Here is a 20,027-nt window from a genome sequence, read left to right on the forward strand (position 1 = left end):
TCCCCACTTCAACAGTCCCTCCTGTTATCAACCACATGTCCCAGTTTGGGAATGAGAAAATATGGACTCCAAAGTAATATGCCAAGCCAAAGACCAGGGCAATACCTCCAGGTGACTTTAACTTTTAGCATGTCCTCTTGGAAGCTCCATAATTTCCCTAATGGCCAGGGATGAGTGAAGGGTCTAGCTTGTTGACAATTAGTATGAGGAAATTAGTCTGATTGCATAATGCCTCAACAAAGCACCCCCAACCCTCCCAATCTGGTGGCTGCCCAGGGCGCTCACTCCATTTCTTCTGAAAGGGAGAGAAAGGGCAGCTACCCTGATTTTCCCCCTTCAACTTTTTTTTTTTAAGTACAGCGCCAGGATGCTCATGGGTTCACTAACAGATGATAAAATCACAAGGAATGCTGATGCAAATTTAGTGTCCTTCTCTTATAACTACAAATTTAAGTTCACCAGAAAGATATTTTGAATTTTATACTATGTATATAAGTCAGCATTTAGAATTATAAAATATTACTATAATATTTTATATTAATTTTAATACACTAAAAACTATAATAACACTGATGAAAGAAATTTAAGCAGTCACGGATGAAAAGATATCCGTGTTTGTGGATTAGAAGAAGCAATGTTAAAATGCCCAGACTACCCAAAATGATTTACAGATTCAATGCAATCCCTATCAAAATCCCAATGTCAATTTTTAGAGAAATAGAAAAAAAATCTTAAAATTCATATGGAACCACAAAAGAATAATGAAAGCAATTTTTCCGCAAGAAGAATGAAGCAGGAGGCAATATACATTCTAATTTCAAACTATATTACAAAGCTATAGCAATTAAAACAGTAGGGTACTGGCATAAAAAACAGACATATAAACTCGTGGAACAGAATAGAGAATGCAGAAATAAACACGCATATATGGCCAATCAATGTTCAACTGATCTTTGACAAGGGCCTAAGAATACACAATGGGAAAAAGGCAGTCATTTCAATATATGGTGTTGGGAAAACTGGATATTCACATGCAAGAGAATGAAATCATACCCTTTTCTTACACCAAAATCAACTCAGAATTGGGTAGCTCAGTTGGTTAAGGGTCTGACTCTTGATCTCGGCTCAGGTCATGATCTAAAGGTCGTAATATCGAGCCCTGCTCCAGGCTCCATCCTCAGCAGGGAGGCTGCTTGAAATATCTCTCACTCCCTCTCCCTCTGCCCCTCCTCCTGCTCCTGCACTCTCTCTCTAAAATAAATAAATCTTTTTTAAAAGATCAACTCAAAACAAACTAGACTTAAACATAAGACCTGAAACCATAAAATTCCTTGAATAAAACATAGGGAAAAAACTTCTTGATGTTGGCCTTGGTAATGATTTCTTGGCTATGACACTAAGACACAGGTGACAAATGCAGAAATAGACAAATGGGATTGCGTCAAACTGAAAAGCTTCTGCACAGCAAAGGAAATAATTGACAAAATGAAAAGACAATCTACAGAATGGGAGAAAATATTTACAAACTATACGTCTGATAAGGGGTTAATATACAAAATATATAAAAGAACTCATACGGGCGCCTGGGTGGCTCAGTTGGTTAAGCGACTGCCTTCGGCTCAGGTCATGATCCTGGAGTCCGGGGATCGAGTCCCACATTGGGCTCCCTGCTCGGCAGGGAGTCTGCTTCGTCCTCTGACCCTATCCCCTCTCACGTGTTCTCTCTCTCTCATTCTCTCTCTCTCAAATAAATAAATAAAATCTTTAAAAAAGAAAAAAAAGAACTCATACGATTTGATTAAAAAAATAGCAACAAACACAAATAATTACCTGATTTAAAAATAAGCAAAGAAAGTAGACTTTTCTACAAAGAGGGCATATAGAGGACCCCCAGGTACATGAAAAGGTGCTCAATATCACTAATCATTTGGGAAATGCAAGTCAAAACTACAAATGAGGGGGCGCCTGGGTGGCTCAGTTGGTTAAGTGTCTGTCTTCAGCTCAGGTCGTGATCCCAGGGTCCTGGGATGGAGCCCCACATTGGGCTCCCTGCTCAGCGGGGAGCCTGCTTCTCACTCTCCCTCTATCCCTCCCCCCTGCTTGTTCTTTCTCTCTCTCAAATAAATAAATAAAATCTTTAAAAAAATTAAAAACTACAATGAGATATCACTTCATACCTGTAGAATGGTGTCAACAGTTAGCAAGTGTTGGCAAGAATGTGGAAAAAAGAAAACCCTTGTCACCATTGGTAGGGAAATAAGTTGGTGCAGCCACTGTGGAAAACAGTATGGAAACTCCTCAAGAAGTTAGAAATAGAGCTACCATATGATCCAGCAATCACTCTTATGGTTATATATCTGAAGGAATGGAAATCAGATCTTGTAAAGCTATCTGCACTCCCATGTTCATTGCAGCATTATTCACAATCTAAATGTCCCTGCGCAGATAAACAAAATGTGATGCATTGAAATACTAGTCAGACTTTAAAAAGAAGGAAATCTTACCATTTGAGATAACATGGGTGAAACTGGAGGACAAATACTACATATCACTTACATGAGACATCTGAAATATTCAAAGTCATAGAAGCAGAGAGTAGAATGGTGGTTGGCAGGATCTGGGAGAAGGGGTCCATGAGGTTGTATTAGTGAACGAGTCCAAAACTTTGGTTGTACAAGAAAAAAGAATATTCTGTAACCTAGAGTCTCCAAAACATTTAATGTGGTATATATTGGAAGATTTGATTAACCGGAAATCTTGACTCATTCTCAAGTAAGGTTTTATGAGAGGCAATAAAAAAGAAAAAATAAGTTGAAATCCAGTCCTATTTCAAAAAGTAACATCAGTGTATGCCCTGGGGCAGCTTAATCATCTTTACCTTCTTATTTTATATTACCGTATAATAAAGCTTTATGAAAAAATAAAATAAAAATAAAAAAATAAAAAAATATATAATAATAATAATAAAGCTTTACGTTGAGCTCACAGTAGGTCATTAATTCTCAAAGATACGTCACAGACAGGCCTTGTGCGTCTAAAGACAACTCTCAAAAAAGTGAAGAAATGGGAATGTTTTCAATGAATGGAGAAAGTAATCCCACAGTCGAACCAAGTCATATTTTCAGCTGTCAATCATCACTCTCCTCAGCCTATCATCTTTCCCCTGAGGAAAGTACACCACCATTTCTCGGCTTGACTGCTCAGCCCAAGGCCCAGACCCAAGTCACAACATTTCAAATTCACTCTGTTTTTAAATGTTTTACCAGTGAACTCGCTGGTATTTCTAAACCCCCTTGCACACACTGTCACCTACCCTTTTATAGACTCACTGGGTCATCTCAAAGTGCTGTTGGCTGTGTGCCTTGCAGAATGAAACACTGTGTGCAACGTACATATATTATTAGGTCAGGCATTTGGGGAGCTCTTTTAATCCACTAATTTCCAAAACATTTTTCTAATTTTTAAAAAAGATTTTATTTATTTATTTGACAGAGAGAGACACAGTGAGAGAGGGAACACAAGCAGGGGGAGAGGGAGAAAGAGAAGCAGGCTTCCGCTGAGCAGGGAACCCAATGCGGGGACCGATCTCAGGACCCTGGGATCATGACTTGAGCTGAGGGCAGACGCTTAATGACTGAGCCACCCAGGTGCCCCAGCATTTTTCTAATTTTGATCGAGTATGTTCTTTTGGCGGGGAGGGAGCTCAAATTTGGGTTCCACTTTATAAGAAAAAAAAAAAAAGGAAGGCAAAGTTTGCCTAAATGGAATGTTTTCTTACTTTCACCTCTGCCTACCCATCCCTGCAAAAAAAAAGAAAAAAATTATGGGATGTTTGTGGGAGAGGTTCTCTTTACCATAATATCTTTTATAGGAAAAAATACTTAATGTATTTTTTAACTTAAAAAAAACAAAATCCTTCCTACATCTTCACTTATTGAAGGACTTAGCTTTCCTTCTGACATTGTTAGAAAGTGTCAGGGCGCCTGGGTGGCTCAGGCAGTTAAGCATCTGCCTTCAGCTCAGGTCATGATCTCAGGCTCCTTGCTCAGTGGGAGCCTGCTTCTCCCTCTCCCTCTGCTGCACCCCGCTGCTTGTGCTCTCTCGCTCTCTCTCTGTCAAATGAATAAATAAAATCTTTAAAAAAAAAAGAAAAGAAAGAAAAAAGAAGTGTCTCCAACAGCCTATTGTGGGACATTCATGTTAAATGTCGATAATGTTGGAGGTGTTAAACAGCTTTATGTTCTTCCTCCACAAGTGCAAAATCCAGAACACACGTGGAAGGATTTTAGATTTAGTAAAAGGAAAGAAGGCCATGAGCTGGAGAGGGTGCAGGAGGATGAAGCAGTGTCTGAAGGGGCCTGAAGGGGGCAAGGCACCAAACCAAAGCCAGTAGGGAGTGCCTGGCAAAATAAACTAGGGAGGCCCTCACTCAGGGTGAGGCCTGAGAGGTACACAAGCCAGGCCTGCACAGCATAGAGCAGCTTTCACGCTGGACGTGAAAGGGCAGAACGTGATCAGGCCTGAATGGATTCAAAGGGGGCAAGTGCACAAGCTGGGTCAAGCTCAGAGGGCATGGTGCAGGCGCTGACGAAAGTTGAAGGAAGGAGTGTGAGGAGATAGAATCTGTAGGATGTGGTGACTGATTGGATATTTGAGGGGAAATTAGTGAGGCAAGTGTCAACAGTGGATCCTGGGTTTCTCTTCGATAAACATTCTGGACTGATTTGCCTTTGTTCTGGTCACGCCCCTATGCGGCATCTCCTCAACTCCTAATTCATAGAGCTTATATTACAATTCAATATATTAGTATTTTTTTTCTCTCTGGATGTCTTATCTTCATAAATCTTCATAGCAAGATTATGATCTTCTGAAGGACTTGAGGTGTTATCTTTTATTTCTCTAAAGAGTCTCCCTCTTCAAGATTTCAACCAAAGGAAAGAAAGTGGCAGATCCACCACCTAAATGATCTGGCCACCCAAGGACTGTTGACAGTTGGGGGTCATGACACCACCAGTCAACACATCCTGGTAAGAAGGTCAATATGCCAATATCATCTCAAAGTCCACCCTCTGTGAGGATCATCTCGCCCATGTTGCTAGGGCTCTGTTGATTCATGTCGGGGAGAATGCCCTCATTATAACGAGAAGAGGTTGCGTAGAGTTGGTACGAGGAGCAAAGCCCATAGGCACTAGATTATATCCAGTAGTTACACAGCCCCCCATTGACTCAGGGTCAAAACAGAGTTGTGCCCTTGATCTGAACTTCACTGGACCTTCCTTTTACTAAGGCAGATGACAAGCAGGTAAAGAGCATGTGGGAGGCAGAGGGGATTCCAACGGAGCCCATATTCAGGAAGTAAATGATCCTTTGCAATGGAGACAGTATCTGGTAGGAAGTCAAACCCTCAAAAGCAGCTGTGAGGAAGATTTTATACTTGAGAGTATATTGCAAATCAGGATATAATGTTTTAGTATTAGATAATATCTATTTTTTCAAATTGCCCATATTTTTAAAAATCAACTTACTGGCAACAATAACAGCAGCTATTTATGCTGCCAAAAAGAAAAAAATCCTTACGTGCAATTAAAATTACAAGATAATTGGGAGCTATCAGGTGATACCTCCTACAATAAATCATCTTGAACTTTCAGCTTCTGGTTACCAAGACCTTAGGAGAATATGCAGGAAATATCTTGGGGATTTAGCTCCCAACTTGAATAAAAAGGTCCACAACTGACCTTAATACTAAATACATAGTTACTAAGAAAATTTTAAATAACCATGTTAACCAACTGCTCCTCTATATTACTACAAATGGAACAAGTCACTTAAGCGATTACACATAGTGCTATTGTTAAAATACTCCTACTAGGGAATTCTTAAGGGGTTAACTTTTGCAGTGATCAGTTATTTACAAGTCCTTTTTTTTTCCTTTCACCTTCTGCCCCAAAATGTTCAGAATCCAGAAGACAGGGCCTTTGGGAGCGAGGACAGCACTTTATCTTCAATCAATAATATGCCTGGTTGACATTAGAGAGCAGCCAGATTGGAGAAACTCCTCCTGTTGTTAATGATTCAGTGATTAAGACATGGCCAAGTTCCTCGATGCAGAAAGGAGGGCTGTGGGTCAGCCAGTGGTGAGGAAGGGCAGCTTCAGGCCTGGGAATCAGTGCTATTAAACTTGACTCCGGCTGGAAGCCCACAGCTGCAAGCCCTGGGTAAGTGCCATGGGCAACATGCAAGGACCAGGAACCCTTTCTCTGACCACCTCACCTCCATTCACCTGGGTACTGTGAGGTACCTCCTCACACCGTGGCCATAGGATCTTTCTGAAAACACACATCTGATTCAGTTTCTCCACAGCTTAAATACTTCAATGGTTTCCCTTTGCCCGCAGGGTAAAGTCCCTAACTCTTCAACAGGGGTTTACAAGGCCCTTCCTTCAGCAGTGCGCCCCCCACCCCACCCCCATCCCTCTTGCCACTCCTCAGTGTTACTCCATGGTGTTTGCAATCCCTGAGCTCTGCATGCATTTCCCCTCCTGTCCTTTCCCCTCTGCCTGGAACACACTCTACTCCCTTCCCCTAGCCTACTTCTATTTGTCCCCCACCTTTTTCTTTTTTTTAATTATGAGATGTTTCATGGGATTGCATGAAACACATATCGAGAATTATAAGAATTACTTCACAAGGGGTGCCCGAGTGGCTCAGTTGGTTAAGGGTCCGACTTTGGATCTCAGCTCAGGTCTTAATCTCAGGGTCGTGAGTTCAAGCCACACAATGGGCTCCACGCCGAGCATGGAGCCCACTTAAAAAAAAAAAAAAAAAGAATTATTTCACAAGCATCTCAGAAGCCCACATCCCAGAAGCTTCTTCCCTGCCTCTCTAGAAGCACAACCCCTCTCGTCCCCACTTTCCTTGGTTTCCTTTCTGTTCTTACCATCTTTGGATGCATTCCCCAAGCAGGAGCCCATTTCTGCCTGCTTCCTGAGTGTTGTGTGAGTGCCTCACATTTTCTCCCCTCAAAATCATGTTTAGGAGATTCATCCAAGTCATAGGGTGTAGTTGTCGCTCACTTATTTTTATCCCTGAAACTACTACAGCTAAACCACTGTCTATCTGTTCTGCTAGGAGAACATGGTTGTTTCCTTACAAAGGGTACCACCAGGAACATTTTGCGCACGCAGACCAGTGCATATATGTACACGTGCAAAGAATGGAATGCTCTCTCCCAGGGTATGCAAACCCCAAGCTCTTCTATATAATGCCAAGCAGTTCCTCAAAGTGCTGCTACCAGCAGGTACTTTTCCAGTGGTATATGTCAATTTGCTTTCCTCTGCTCACATCTCAGTTTCGACCACTGCCTGGCAGAAAGCCTACCCTAAACTTGAAAGTCTGGATCAGGTGCACTTCCTCTGTACTCTGCTAGCAACTGTGCTTACTCCATCATCCCATGAACCACACCTTGTTGCATGCACAAGACAGAAGTGCAAAGATCCTGCTCAGATTCCTAGCTGCTGGCCCTCTGGATCCATTGCTCTATTATCACTGAGGCCACATGTCCCCCAGGCTGCTCCCAGTCAAGGATGGAGCACAGTGAAGGTACAAATTCAGATTCATTTCTATTATACCCATGACTCCTCTGATAGGTGATTTGGGCTCAAGGAGTTCCCAGTGACCTGACTCAACCTTTCCCAGTGACCTGACCAAACCTTTCTTGGAATTGTCCTGCAGTGTGAGCCTCTCTCTCCCCTCCCCATCTCCAGCACAGATGTCAGATCTGCAATGCAGTCTTCTCCCCACCTTCTCCACTTCCCTCCTTTTGTCCTTCGCAGGCATTTCCTCCAAAAAGTCTCTTACATGTCTGATCCTGTCTTGGTGTCTTCTTCTTAGAGAGCCGGAACTAATAAAATGTCATCTCCTCTTTACCTTGTGGCCTTAACAATGAATACATAAATTCTCAAAAAATAAACCTTTGTACCCCCAGCACCAAACAGAGGGACTGATATGTAATAGATGCTGAGTAAATATCAGAGAATAAATGAATAAATAAATAAATGCAAGGCCCATTCCATATGAACGTGTTTCTGGTGTCATCTTGAAGGCAGAAGAAAACTGCTTGGCCCAACTCTGATACCTCCCTTCTTTCCATGGGCCTACAGGCTCTACTTCCTACTTAAAAGGTATGGCCAGTGTACAATGATGGACAAAGAAACTAAGATTTCACTTCCTTTCCATGAGGCAAGAGCAAAGTCTCCCATTAGGTCATTGGCTTAGGAACACGCTCACTGGCTCCTCATTCCATAGTTCAGAAGCTTCTGACCACAACTCCAACCTACCAGGCTTGTGAAAATTCTAGTCACTGCCAGTGGCAAAGAGAAGGGGCCTATGGTAAGTGGCCTCTAAGATGGTCTCCTATGATCCCCACCTATTGGCATTACACTTTATATAATTCCCTGTCCTCCAGTGTGAGCCAGATTTAAAGACCTCTAAGGAATTGAATACAGAAGAAGTGATAGGATATCACTTCTGAGTTGACATTATAAAAAGATTTGGTCTTCTATTATATAGTCTCAGTGGTAGAGTGGAGAAGACACTGGGTTGAAAGTCAGAAGACCTTAGTGTAATCTTTGCCTTGAGGGCCCTGGCCAAGTCATTTTAATCTCTTTACATTTTAGGTTCTTTATCCATTAAGTGGGTTAGGTAATTCTGAACTAATGACCATGATTGCTTTGTGTAGGAAATAAAAGCCAACTTTTACTAAATGTTGCTCTACATATCTTTTTTGTATCAATGCACTTAATGCTCACAGCAGTTCTTGGGGTGAATACTGTTATCATCCTCATTTCATACAATGGAAGACTACTCAGCAATACTAAGAAGTCAACTACTGACATGTTCAGCAATATGGATGAACCTCATTTATGCTGAGTGAAAGCAGCCAGATCACCCCTCAAAAAAAAAAAAAAAAACTGAATGATTCCATTCATATGAAATTCTAGAAAATTTGAACTATAGTGACACAAAACAAATCAGTGGTTGCTTGAGGTATAAGTGAAAAAGAGGGATTATAAAGGAGTGTGAAGAAACATTTAGGGATAATGGATATTTTTATTATCTTGATTAGAGCAATAATTTCATGGATGCATACATATGTCAAAACTTATCAAATTATATACTTGAAGTATGTGCAATTTATTAGGTATCAATTATAGCTCAATAAAGCTGTAAAAAATATAAATCACATCATTATTATACTCAAGAAAGTCATTTTCGGTCATTGTTCTAATATACCTCTACTCACATCTTCCCCTGTTTCCCCTTCCTCAAATTCCTGAATAAGAGGTCAAGACCACATTCACCTCTGGTATTCATATCAATTAAGAAAAAAATGTCCATGTGGAAAGAATTTTAAGTTCTGCAGAAGATGCAAAGATGGATAAGAAATAGTCCATGTCTTTAAGAAGTTATAATCTACATAGGCAGAGATGATATAAGTATGTTTATTTTTTAATGTTTTTTATATAAGTATGTCTAAAACTAAGTCATCTAACAGGGTTTAAATATCAATTCTAAAAAATAGAAAGTACATAGAAGGAGAGTGATTAACTGCCTGATGAAGAGTATAGGCAAAAATTTCCAAAGATGCATGACTTTGGGCTAGGATGGCTTGGGAATGTTTCATGTAGGTTGTGGGATTTGAGCTGGAATGTGAGGAATGGATAACATTTAGATAGATGGGAGCAGAAAAGAAGATAAACACAAGATGTTTTGGTGGGGTCAGAGGATGGTGACATTGAATGAATAAGTTTGACAGGAGGAAAGGTGTCTGTAGAAGACTCACAGGAACTTAACTTTACAAAAGTGGGACCAGAGTTGGAAGGTCTTGAATACCAGGTAGAGAGTCTAAACCCTTGGCCTTTATTTCATTTGAACAACAAGAAGGTAGGGAGCCTTTCATTGTTGGAATCATTTGGTGAAGAGTGTATGAGCATATATGAGGAATGTGGAAAGGAGGTAACTTTGCTGAATGGACAAGTCCCTCCCAATCCTGAGACACTGGTCACAGAACCGTGGACTTTGAAAGCATCATGAGAGGTAGCACTGGAAATTTGTCCCATAGTATCTGGGCTCTTTTTGGAGGTGGTGCCTGACTTCCATGACAGAGTCAACAGGGACAGATTTTCCACTATTCTACCGTGTTCAGCCAGCAAATGGAAAATGATCCCATGTGCAACCATCAGACTCTCTCTCATGATTTTGAGTCCTGAGTGAATGACTCAGTGACATGAGGAACAGTTAGAGGTCATTCATCATGCTCACCAGACCTTTCTCAATGGCTTTGGTTATGCTTCCTGCTAACCAGCCCTCCAGAGTATTCTTGGTTCCTGGCCAGTACACTGGACTCTGGTCAATTCTGAGATTCCCCCAAATAGTATTCCAATAAATTTCATTTTTGCCTAAGATTTTAGAGTCTGTTTATATTGCTTGAAGCCAACAACCTGGACTGATGTAGAACTCTTTAGATCTTAGTGCTTCGGTTCCCTACATAAACCTGTTGGCCTTAGTTCAGCCACCTTGGATCCATATGGAACAAGTCTGTCCTCTCTTCCACATGAACTTTTCCTATGTCCAAAGACAGCCCTCTGGCTTATCCTAACCCTTTCTTTCCCTAGGCTAAATGCCCCGGGTTCCTTTGGGCACTCATCATCTCATGTGGGCTAGATTGCTTCACCAACCTGGACTGTTTTTCCAAGGGTGCTCAACTGTTCACATTCAGACCTTGGTGACCTGATAAACATTTGTTGAATGATGGCTACAATACCTCTTGTAGGAAACAGTTATTCATTTTTGTTTTTCCATGCAAAGGCAATGTTACAGTAGGGTTCTGGTTCAGCTACTGAAATAAAAGTCAAAACAACAGTGACTTAAATAAGATGGTTTATTACATGGAAAGTTCTAAATGTAGATAGGGCTGGGGATCCAGGCTCTTTCCAGCTTGTTGCTATCCATTTGTATCCATTTATAACATATGGTTTCCATCTTGTGCTCTCGCATGGCCATTCCTGCTTCTAGAACCAGGAGCAGGAAGGAAAGGGAAGATAAAAGTCTTGCAACATTCCTTTTAAAAGGTGTTCCAGAAGTTTTACCCATCACCTCTACTTATTTCCATGAGTTGGAACTTAATCCTATAGCTTTGTCTTTCCTTCCAAGAAGGACTGGGAAATGTAGGTTCAGCTGGGAGAGGATGTGAACTAGCAGTTTCTACCATAGACCATATAACGCAATTTGGGTATCTTCCAATAGAACACTCCAATACAATGAGATGTTATACAAGTCACAAGTGGTTTATTGACTGTAACTTTCTTATATTCAATATTGAGTATTTTACAAGTGATTATCAGGCTAGAGTTACATTAAGAATTGAGTTTTAGGTAAATTCAACTTCATGGATTTACCAGGGCATGTGCCTTGGACTAGTCCCTATTCTTATAACCCAGAAGTCAGATCTACAATGAAAAGTTCTTCTAACTGAGACAACCAAGCAGCCATTTCTTTTGAAAACAAAACCAACAAGTTTGCTTCACACGATGAGTTTAATATATTTTTACACATATTAGATAGTATTCTTTTGGTTACAAATAATAGAAACTGACCCTAGTTTGTTTATATGGAAGGGATGAATTATTAGAAGTGTGCCAGCTATATATCAGGACTCAAGGCAATGTGTAGCTGACTGGGCCTCTGGAACAGACTAAAATTAGGATGCTCTCCATCTTTTGTTCCTGTCCTGCCCATCAGCTTAATTCTTCTTTCTCCGAAAGGACCCTTTTTCTCTGTTCTCCAGTCTGCACAGTAGACAATGGCTATTCCTAGATTCTTGGTCTACCCAGAATCCCTCTAGCCACCCAGAGATAGCCTGAGGCTCTCCTTCAATTGGCACACTTATTAGCCTTGGTTGGGTTAGTGGTCCATGTTGACCAACCAGCGAAGTCTAAAGACTAGGTCAAATCTTATCATTATGACAGCAAGGAGCTACCTCTGAGCCCTGCAGATTTGGGGGGTTACAGGTAGATAGAAATACTTTGCAGCAAAGGGGAGGCTAGACAGGCATCTCAATAGGTATATCCTCCACCCATGCATACATGGAGGGTTGTCATAAGCGGAATGAAGTTTAAAAATGTGGCTACGAGGGCGCCTGGGTGGCTCAGATGGTTAAGCGTCTGCCTTCGGCTCAGGTCATGATCCCGGAGTCCTGGGATCGAGTCCCGCATCGGGCTCCCCGTTCTGCGGGAAGTCTGCTTCTCCCTCTGCCTCTCTCTCTCTCATGAATAAATAAATAAAATCTTTAAAAAAAATGTGGCTACGAGGTCTATGACACTCAGACTAGAAACATGATACAGTGAGGTTGAGGGAGAAACCATTTCCTCCTTAAGACTGTTTTGGTTATAACTGAAACCCATCCTAAAGTTCTAAAGCATGTCACCTGAGATTTTTAATACGTGAAGAAGGCTTTCATGTGCAGAGGATCACCTGCAGTTACTTGTCTTAATTACTACTCAAGTTGTTAACGTTGTAATGTTTTTTAAATACCTTATTTTTTTTTTTTATTTATTTGAGAGAGAGAGAGAATGAGAGAGAGCACATGAGAGGGGGGAGGGTCAGAGGGAGAAGCAGACTCCCTGCCAAGCAGGGAGCCCGATGCGGGACTCGATCCAGGGACTCCAGGATCATGACCTGAGCCGAAGGCAGTCGCTTAACCAACAGAGCCACCCAGGTGCCCTAAATACCTTATTTTTTTAGTGCAATTTTAAGTTCACAGCAAAAGTGAGGAGAAGGTACAGAGCCCCTCCTGCCCCCACATTTGCACGGCCTCCACCACTCTCCACATCACATGCCATAGTACATTTGTTACCACTGACGAACCTGCATTGACACATCGTGGCCCAAAGTCCATAGTCTACATGGACATAGCTCACTCCCGGTGTTGTAAGTTCTGTGGGTTTGGACAAATGTATAATGACATGTATCTACTATCAAGTAACATACAGAGTATTTTCACTTCCCTAAAAATCCTCTATGCTCCATTTATTCATCCTTCCCTCCTTCTAACCCCTGTCAATCATTGGTCTTTTTAGTGTCTCCATGAATTTGCCTTTTCCAGGATGTCATATAATTAGAAAAATACGATATGTAGCCTTTGTAGATACAACACAAAAAGCACAATCCATGAAAGAAAGAACAACCTGATTTAAAAATAGGCTAAGGACCTTTTCACAACACATTTGCCACCAGAACACAGGTGTCGTGAAAACCACCACTAATCTTTTTTTTTTTTTTTTTTTTGAGAGAGAGAGAATGAGAGACAGAGAGCACGAGAGGGAAGAGGGCAGAGGGAGAAGCAGACCCCCTGCTGAGCAGGGAGCCCGATGCGGGACTCGATTCTGGGACTCCAGGATCATGACCTGAGCCGAAGGCAGTCGCTTAACCAACTGAGCCACCCAGGCGCCCCCACCACTAATCTTAACCAAAATGGGAAAGGAAAAGACTCATGTCAACATCATCATCATTGGACATGTAGATTCAGGCAAGTCCACCACTACTGGTCATCTGATCTACAAATGTGGTGGGATCAACCAAAGAACTATCAAAAAGTTTAAGAAGGAGGCTGCTGAGGTGGGAAAGGGCTCCTTCAAGTATGCCTGGGTCTTAGATAAACTGAAAGTTGAACGTGAATGTGGTATCACCACTGATATCTTCCTGAGGAAATTTGAGACCAGCAAGTATTACATGACCATCATTGATGCCCTAGGACACCAAGACTTTATCAAAAACGTGACTACAGGCACATCTTGGGTTGACCGTGCTGTCCCAATTGTTGCTGCTGGTATTGGTGAATTTGAAGCAGGTATCTCCGAGAATGGGCAGGCCCACAAGTATGCCCTTCTGGCTTACACACTGGATGTGAAACAACTAATTGTTGATGTTAACAAAATGGATTCCACTAAGCCACCCTATAGCCAGAAGAGATACCAGGAAATCATTAAGGAAGTCAGCACCTACATTAAGAAAATTGGCTCCAACCCTGACAGAGTAGCATTTATGCCAGTTTCTGGTTGGAATGGTGACAACATGCTGGAGCCAAGTGCTAATGTGCCTTGGTTTGAGGGATGGAAAGTCACCATAAAGATGGCAAAGCCAGTGGAATCATGCTGCTTGAAGCTCTGGATGGCATTCTGCCATCAACTTGTCCAACTGACAAGCCCTTGTGTCTGCCCCTCTAGGACATCTACAAAATGGGTAGGCTGAGTGGAGACTGGAGTCTTAAACCTGGCATGGGGGTCACCTTTGCTCCAGTCAATGTTACAACTGAAGTCAAGTGTGTTAAAATGCACTATGAAGCTTTGAGTGAGGCTCTTCCTGGGGACAATGTGGGCTTCAATGTCAAGAACATATCTGTCAGAGGGCACCTGGGTGACTCAGTTGGTTAAGCGACTGCCTTCGGCTCAGGTCATGATCCCGGAGTCCCGGGATCGAGTCCCGCATCGGGCTCCCTGCTCGGCGGGGAGTCTGCTTCTCCCTCTGACCCTCCCCCACTCATGTACTCTCTCTCTCATTCTCGCTCTCTCAAAATAAATAAATAAATCTTTAAAAAAAAAAAAAAAGAACATATCTGTCAGAGACGGTCAGCATGGCAATGTGGCTCATGACAGCAAAAATGACCCACCCATGGAAGCAGCTGGTTTCATGGCTCAAGTTATTATCCTGAACCATCCAGGCCACATGAGTGGTGTTTATGCCCCTGTGCTGGATTGTTACACAGCTCACATTGCTTGCAAGTTTGCTCAGCTGAAGGAGATTGATTGTTCTGGAAAAAAGCTGGAAGATGGCCCCACATTCTTGAAATCTGGTGATGCTGCCATCATTGATATGGTTCCTGGCACTTTGAGGGCTTCTCTAACTATCCTCCTTGGGGCCGTTTTGCTGTTTGTGACATGAGACAGACAGTTGCTGTGGGTGTCATCAAAGCAGTGGACAAGAAGGCAGCTGGAGCTGACAAGGTCACCAAGTCTGCCCAGAAAGCTCAGAAGGCTAAGCAAATATTATCCCAAATACCTGCCACCCCAGTCTTAATCAGTGGTGGAAGAACGGTCTCAGAACTGTTTGTGTCAATTGGCCATTTAAGTTTAATAGTAAAAGACTGGCTAATGATAACAGTGCATTGTAAAAGCTTCAGAAGGAAAGGAGAATGTTTTGTGGACCATTGTGTGTGTGTGTGTGTGTGGCAGTTTTAAGTTACTAGTTTTTTTAAATGAGTACATTTTAATGGAAACAACTTGACCAAAAATCTGTCACCGAATTTTGAGATCCATTATAACAAAAGTTTAATGAGAAAACTATGTCTTCTTTTGGCCAACACTGTAACCGCATATTGTACTATTCAGGTAAAAGATTAGAGTCGCCCATAACCTATTTCTGGTGTTATCTTATGCTGAAACTCAGAATTTGGGTTAACATTTTTTCTCCTGGTGGGAATTTTTTGTGTTTTTTTTCACCTTGCCTAAGGGAAATAAATCATCTGTTTAAGTACATAGTAAAAAGCTATGGGGACACCTTGGTGACTTAGTCTGCCTTTGGCTCAGGTCATGATCCCATGGTCCTAGGGTCGAGCCCCACATCAGGCTCCCTGCTCGGCGGGGAGTCTGCTTCTCCCTCTCCCTCTGCTTGCTGCTCCCCCTGCTTGTACTCTTTCTCTGTCAAATAAATAAATAAAAATCTTAAAAAAAAAAAATCTATGGGGAAAGGGGATCTGTTGGTGCAACACATCATAGCTTAGAACAGATAGGCAAAGAGTAACACCATAAAATAGTTTATAAAAAGGTTAAATTCTGTAATACTAACGTCAATATGTTGCATGTAAAATTTTGTATTCTACCAACATTGAGTAAATTTGTTGATACAAAAAAAAATGGGCCAAACACTTTAACAGATACTTTACCAAAGAAGATACATACGTGGCTGAGCATATGAAAAGATTCTCCACATCATGCATCATCAGGGACATGCAAATTAAAACAATAATGAGATATTGCTCCACACTTATTAGAATGGTCAAAATCCAGAACACTGACAACACCAAATGTTGGTGAGGATGTGGAGCAGCAGGAACTCTCATTTAACACTGATGGGAATGCAAAATGGTACAGCCACTTTGAAAGACAGTTTGGCAATTTCTTATAAAACTAAACATACTCTTACCATATGATCCAGCAATCATGCTCCTTGGTATTTACCCAGCACGTGGATGTTAATAACAGCTTTATTCATAATTGCCAAAACTTGGAAGCAATCAAGATGTTCTTCAGCAGGGAATAGATAAAGAAACCATAGTATATCCAAAAACTGGAATATTATACAGCAATGAAAAGAAATGAGCTACCAAGGCATGAATAGACATGAAGGAAATTTAAATGCATATTCCTAAGTAAAAGAGGCCAATCTGAAAAGTTGCAATATTTAAAAACCCGGGTTCTTCCAAAGCCTTTATGTTTAATTCACAAATCTTACCCTTATTTTTATCTAGTAATTTTTATGTAAAAATAATATTAATCACTTTCATTTTTTGTCTGATTAACGTCAAATTGACAAAGTTTAAGTAGTAAGTCCTCCTAAGTAATTAGCTCTATTTAGGAACTTATTATTTAATTCGCTAAAACACTTTAAGTGCATTTAAAATTAAAATATATGTTTCTCTAAAATACTTGAAACATCCAATGTGGCAAACTAAAACTGACAAGTGAAATCTTTCTAAGCCTTTCAGTAATTATTAAAATTTCATAAACCTAGTGAATGAGATTTCTTAAGATTCATGGTGGATGACTACCAAATGTTTTCTAGTGTTAATTCTCCCTTCTTTGCCTTTAGTTAAAACCCCTGTGCTTCAGCTGGACATATGTCCGCCCAACAATAGATTACATTTTGCAGCCATCTGTGACCACGTGACTAAGTTAGGGCCAGTGGGATGTGAGTAGATATGATGTATGCTACAACCAGATCATCACCTTTAAGACACTTGCAGTGGACCCACTTCTTTCCCACTTCCTTTGGATGTGGTGGTGCGCCAGTATCAACCATGCTGATGAAGATAACACGGGCCATGGCAGAGCCAAAGGAGAGTAGGAACCCATTCCCTGGAAGACCTCACATAGCGAAGCTGCTTGGCCCGCAGCTCTGAACCACTCACTCCTGACTTCTTTCATCTTTGAGTGGTTGTACTTTGGGGTTAGACTGTACCCTAAAAGGCCACATTCAAAGACTTCCTACAAACGTAATTGATTATATCTTCTTAAACATTTCCAATTGAAACTGCAAGTCCAATATGCCAGGTTCTCTAATATGTTAGATTTTCTTCAATGTTTCAAATTCTCTATTTTTATTTATTTTTTTAGAGGTGGGGGTAGAGGGAGAGAGGGAATCTTAAGCAGGCTCCACACCCAGCATGGAGCCCGATGCAGGGCTCCATCTCACAACCCTGAGATCATGACCTGAGCTGAAATCGAGTTGGATGCTTAACCAACTGAGCCACCCAGGCACCCCTGTTTCAAGTTCTTTAAATAACACACAGATTATAATGATGATTCAACACTTGGTGCTGAAGTTACCATGAAAGGAATGCCATATTTCATGGGCTCTAAGATGCCTTCAATTAGGGCGACTGGGTGGCTCAGTTGGTTAAGCAACTGCCTTTGGCTCAGGTCATGATCCTGGAGTCCCTGGATCGAGTCCCGCATCGGGCTCCCTGCTCGGCAGGGAGTCTGCTTCTCCCTCTGACCCTCCCGACCCTCCCCCCTCTCATGCTCTCTCTCTGTCTCTCTCTCTCAAATAAATAAATAAAATCTTTAAAAAAAATGCCTTCAATTATAAGATATAACATTATTTTAATGATACCACCATTCATAATTGTTTGATGCCATTGATTGCAGAATGCATTCCAAATTCCAAGATGTTAAGATTGACAAAATGTAGCCATATTCTGATTTTGATTCAGCTCACCATCAATAGTGATCTGCACATTTTCCTAGGGTTGCAAAGTCACTTACCCAACCAAGAGGAGGTGATTTACTGTCATAGGCTAACTGAGTCTAGTAGTGGAAGATTTTAAAGTAGTTACAGATTCAAGTTCTTGGTAGGGAAGTGAAGATGGCACCTGGATGTGGGTGCTGGTATGTCCAGAATGATCCTACCTGAGCAGTTGTGAAGACCAGCTGGAATATTAGAGTTGGAATCTGTCTGCCCTGTCAAGAGGGAGCTCTGTGTCCACACTTTTCACCTGGAATCTAGTTTCCTAACGGGGGCTCATGTGTTTTCTGGGTGGCTTTCAAGTTTCTCCTTTAACCTATTTTTATTGAAGCTTCTTTCAACTTCTTATCACCTGATTTGAGTAGGCATACCCTGTATATACATCCAGGCTCATGCCCATACATATATACAGCCGACTGCAGCCAATCTCTTTGCTGTAAGATTAGGGTTCTTTGAATGCTGTCTATAACTCCCTTTTTATAGTTTATATTTTTGCCTATCTCACTGACCATCATTCCATAATTATTGCAGTGGAAAGGCAAAAACAGGGATTTATTGCAGGACTCCAGAATATATCCTAGAATCCAGGGACAGGATGTGCTCCTGGGGCTCCTGAGGAACTAGATGTGACATTTTTGGTTTCTCTGGGACTACATGGATCTGTCTCTGCTCTGCTCATGAAGTGTCTGATCCTGCCTCCCCCTTCACTCTGCCCCATCTTGTCTCTCAGAGACAAGTGCTCTCTGTTTCCCATGCCCACTGTGGTAGATGGCTGTCCCATAGCATGGAATGCCCTGAGGACAAACATGCTGAGTTCAAGTGACCATCAACACTGACCCTCATGTCTCATTTGAAATCCACCTTGAATCCAAGATAGTGCAGCCATGAAATGCAAATGCTTAGTCCTCAGGAAAGAGCTGTCCTGGGGAGCTGCAGGCTGCTTGGGGCGAAGTAAAGCTCGGTGGTTAAGGATATGGAGCCAAAGCCAGACCACCTGGATCCAAACCCAAGTCCTGCTGCTTAATGGCTATATGATCTTGACCAAGTGACTGAATTCTGAGAGCCTTAGTTTCCTCATTTGTAACATAATCATACCTAAGGCACAGGGTCATGGCCAGGATTACATGGTGCATGTGGAAAGCAGAGGGAAACCTGCCTGCCACATGGGAAGTGTTCAATAATTATTTGCTGTGCATTCTGTTTATAGAGACAGACAAGCAAACAGATGCAGGTTGCATGAATTTGCTCTCCACCTCAGGTGCTAGAATCATTGCCTTTATCCACTGGTTTGGCTCCCATCTACCAAACCTGACAAGTCATTCCATTTCAGTCATGATTTGCTTCTGGACTGCTCCTTCTCCATCCAGACCAAAGAGATGCATCCAAAGGTTGGGGATTCCATCCCCCCAGACCAACACAAGTGGGAATTCATTGATTCACTCATCAAGGAGTGGTCATGATAGATGCCAAGCACTGGGGACACAATGGTGAGCAGAAGCACACCTCTTTCTGCCTCTTGAAGAAAAACTCCAAAGGCACCATCAGCAAGGCTTGGTGATTGAAAACACGTGGAGAGTGAGGGTGAGAAAGGGGTCAACAGCACTTCTGGGCTCTTGTTCTGTCACCAGCTAGATACTGATGACATGTAGGGAGGCAGTCTGAGAGGGAAATCACAGTTTTTGTTTGGAGCAAAAGCCAGGATATTGGAGTGAGAGTGTGGCGTTGGGCATCCAGCTGCCCACGCCCCAGCCCAGCTCTGCGCTCACCAGTGTTGCAACATCAGGCAAGTCCCTTAACCTCCTTATTGGTTTTCTTGTCTGAAAATGAGGGAAGTAATAACTAGGTCACAGAGCTGTTGTGAAGATAAACACATTTATATAGGCGTATCTCATTTTATTGTGCTTCACTTTATTATCCCCTGCAGATACTGCATTTCTGACAAATTAA

General features: G+C 41.8%; 1 protein-coding gene across 1 annotated transcript; it reads left to right on the forward strand.

The window, feature by feature from the left end:
- The first annotated feature begins 13,532 nt into the window (after window positions 1-13,532).
- On the forward strand, window positions 13,533-14,999 carry LOC110570080 (elongation factor 1-alpha 1-like). The gene is made up of 3 exons (XM_044918999.1): window positions 13,533-14,192; window positions 14,285-14,474; window positions 14,824-14,999. The coding sequence occupies exons 1-3, from the start codon at window positions 13,533-13,535 to the stop codon at window positions 14,997-14,999; spliced, it is 1,026 nt and encodes a 341-aa protein (XP_044774934.1).
- The last annotated feature ends 5,028 nt before the right edge of the window (window positions 15,000-20,027 follow it).

This window comes from Neomonachus schauinslandi, chromosome 1 (assembly GCF_002201575.2).
Source record: "Neomonachus schauinslandi chromosome 1, ASM220157v2, whole genome shotgun sequence".
In the NCBI taxonomy this organism is placed as follows: domain Eukaryota; kingdom Metazoa; phylum Chordata; class Mammalia; order Carnivora; family Phocidae; genus Neomonachus; species Neomonachus schauinslandi.

What these genes read in the sequence shown, in the direction of transcription:
- LOC110570080 (XM_044918999.1), top strand. Translation starts at nt 13,533, where the DNA reads ATGGGAAAGGAAAAGACTCATGTCAACATCATCATCATTGGACATGTA. An exon ending in GGAAAGTCACCATAAAGATG is followed by an intron (nt 14,193 to 14,284) that starts GCAAAGCCAGTG and finishes CTGCCCCTCTAG; the next exon opens with GACATCTACAAAATGGGTAG. An exon ending in ATCTGTCAGAGGGCACCTGG is followed by an intron (nt 14,475 to 14,823) that starts GTGACTCAGTTG and finishes ATTGTTACACAG; the next exon opens with CTCACATTGCTTGCAAGTTT.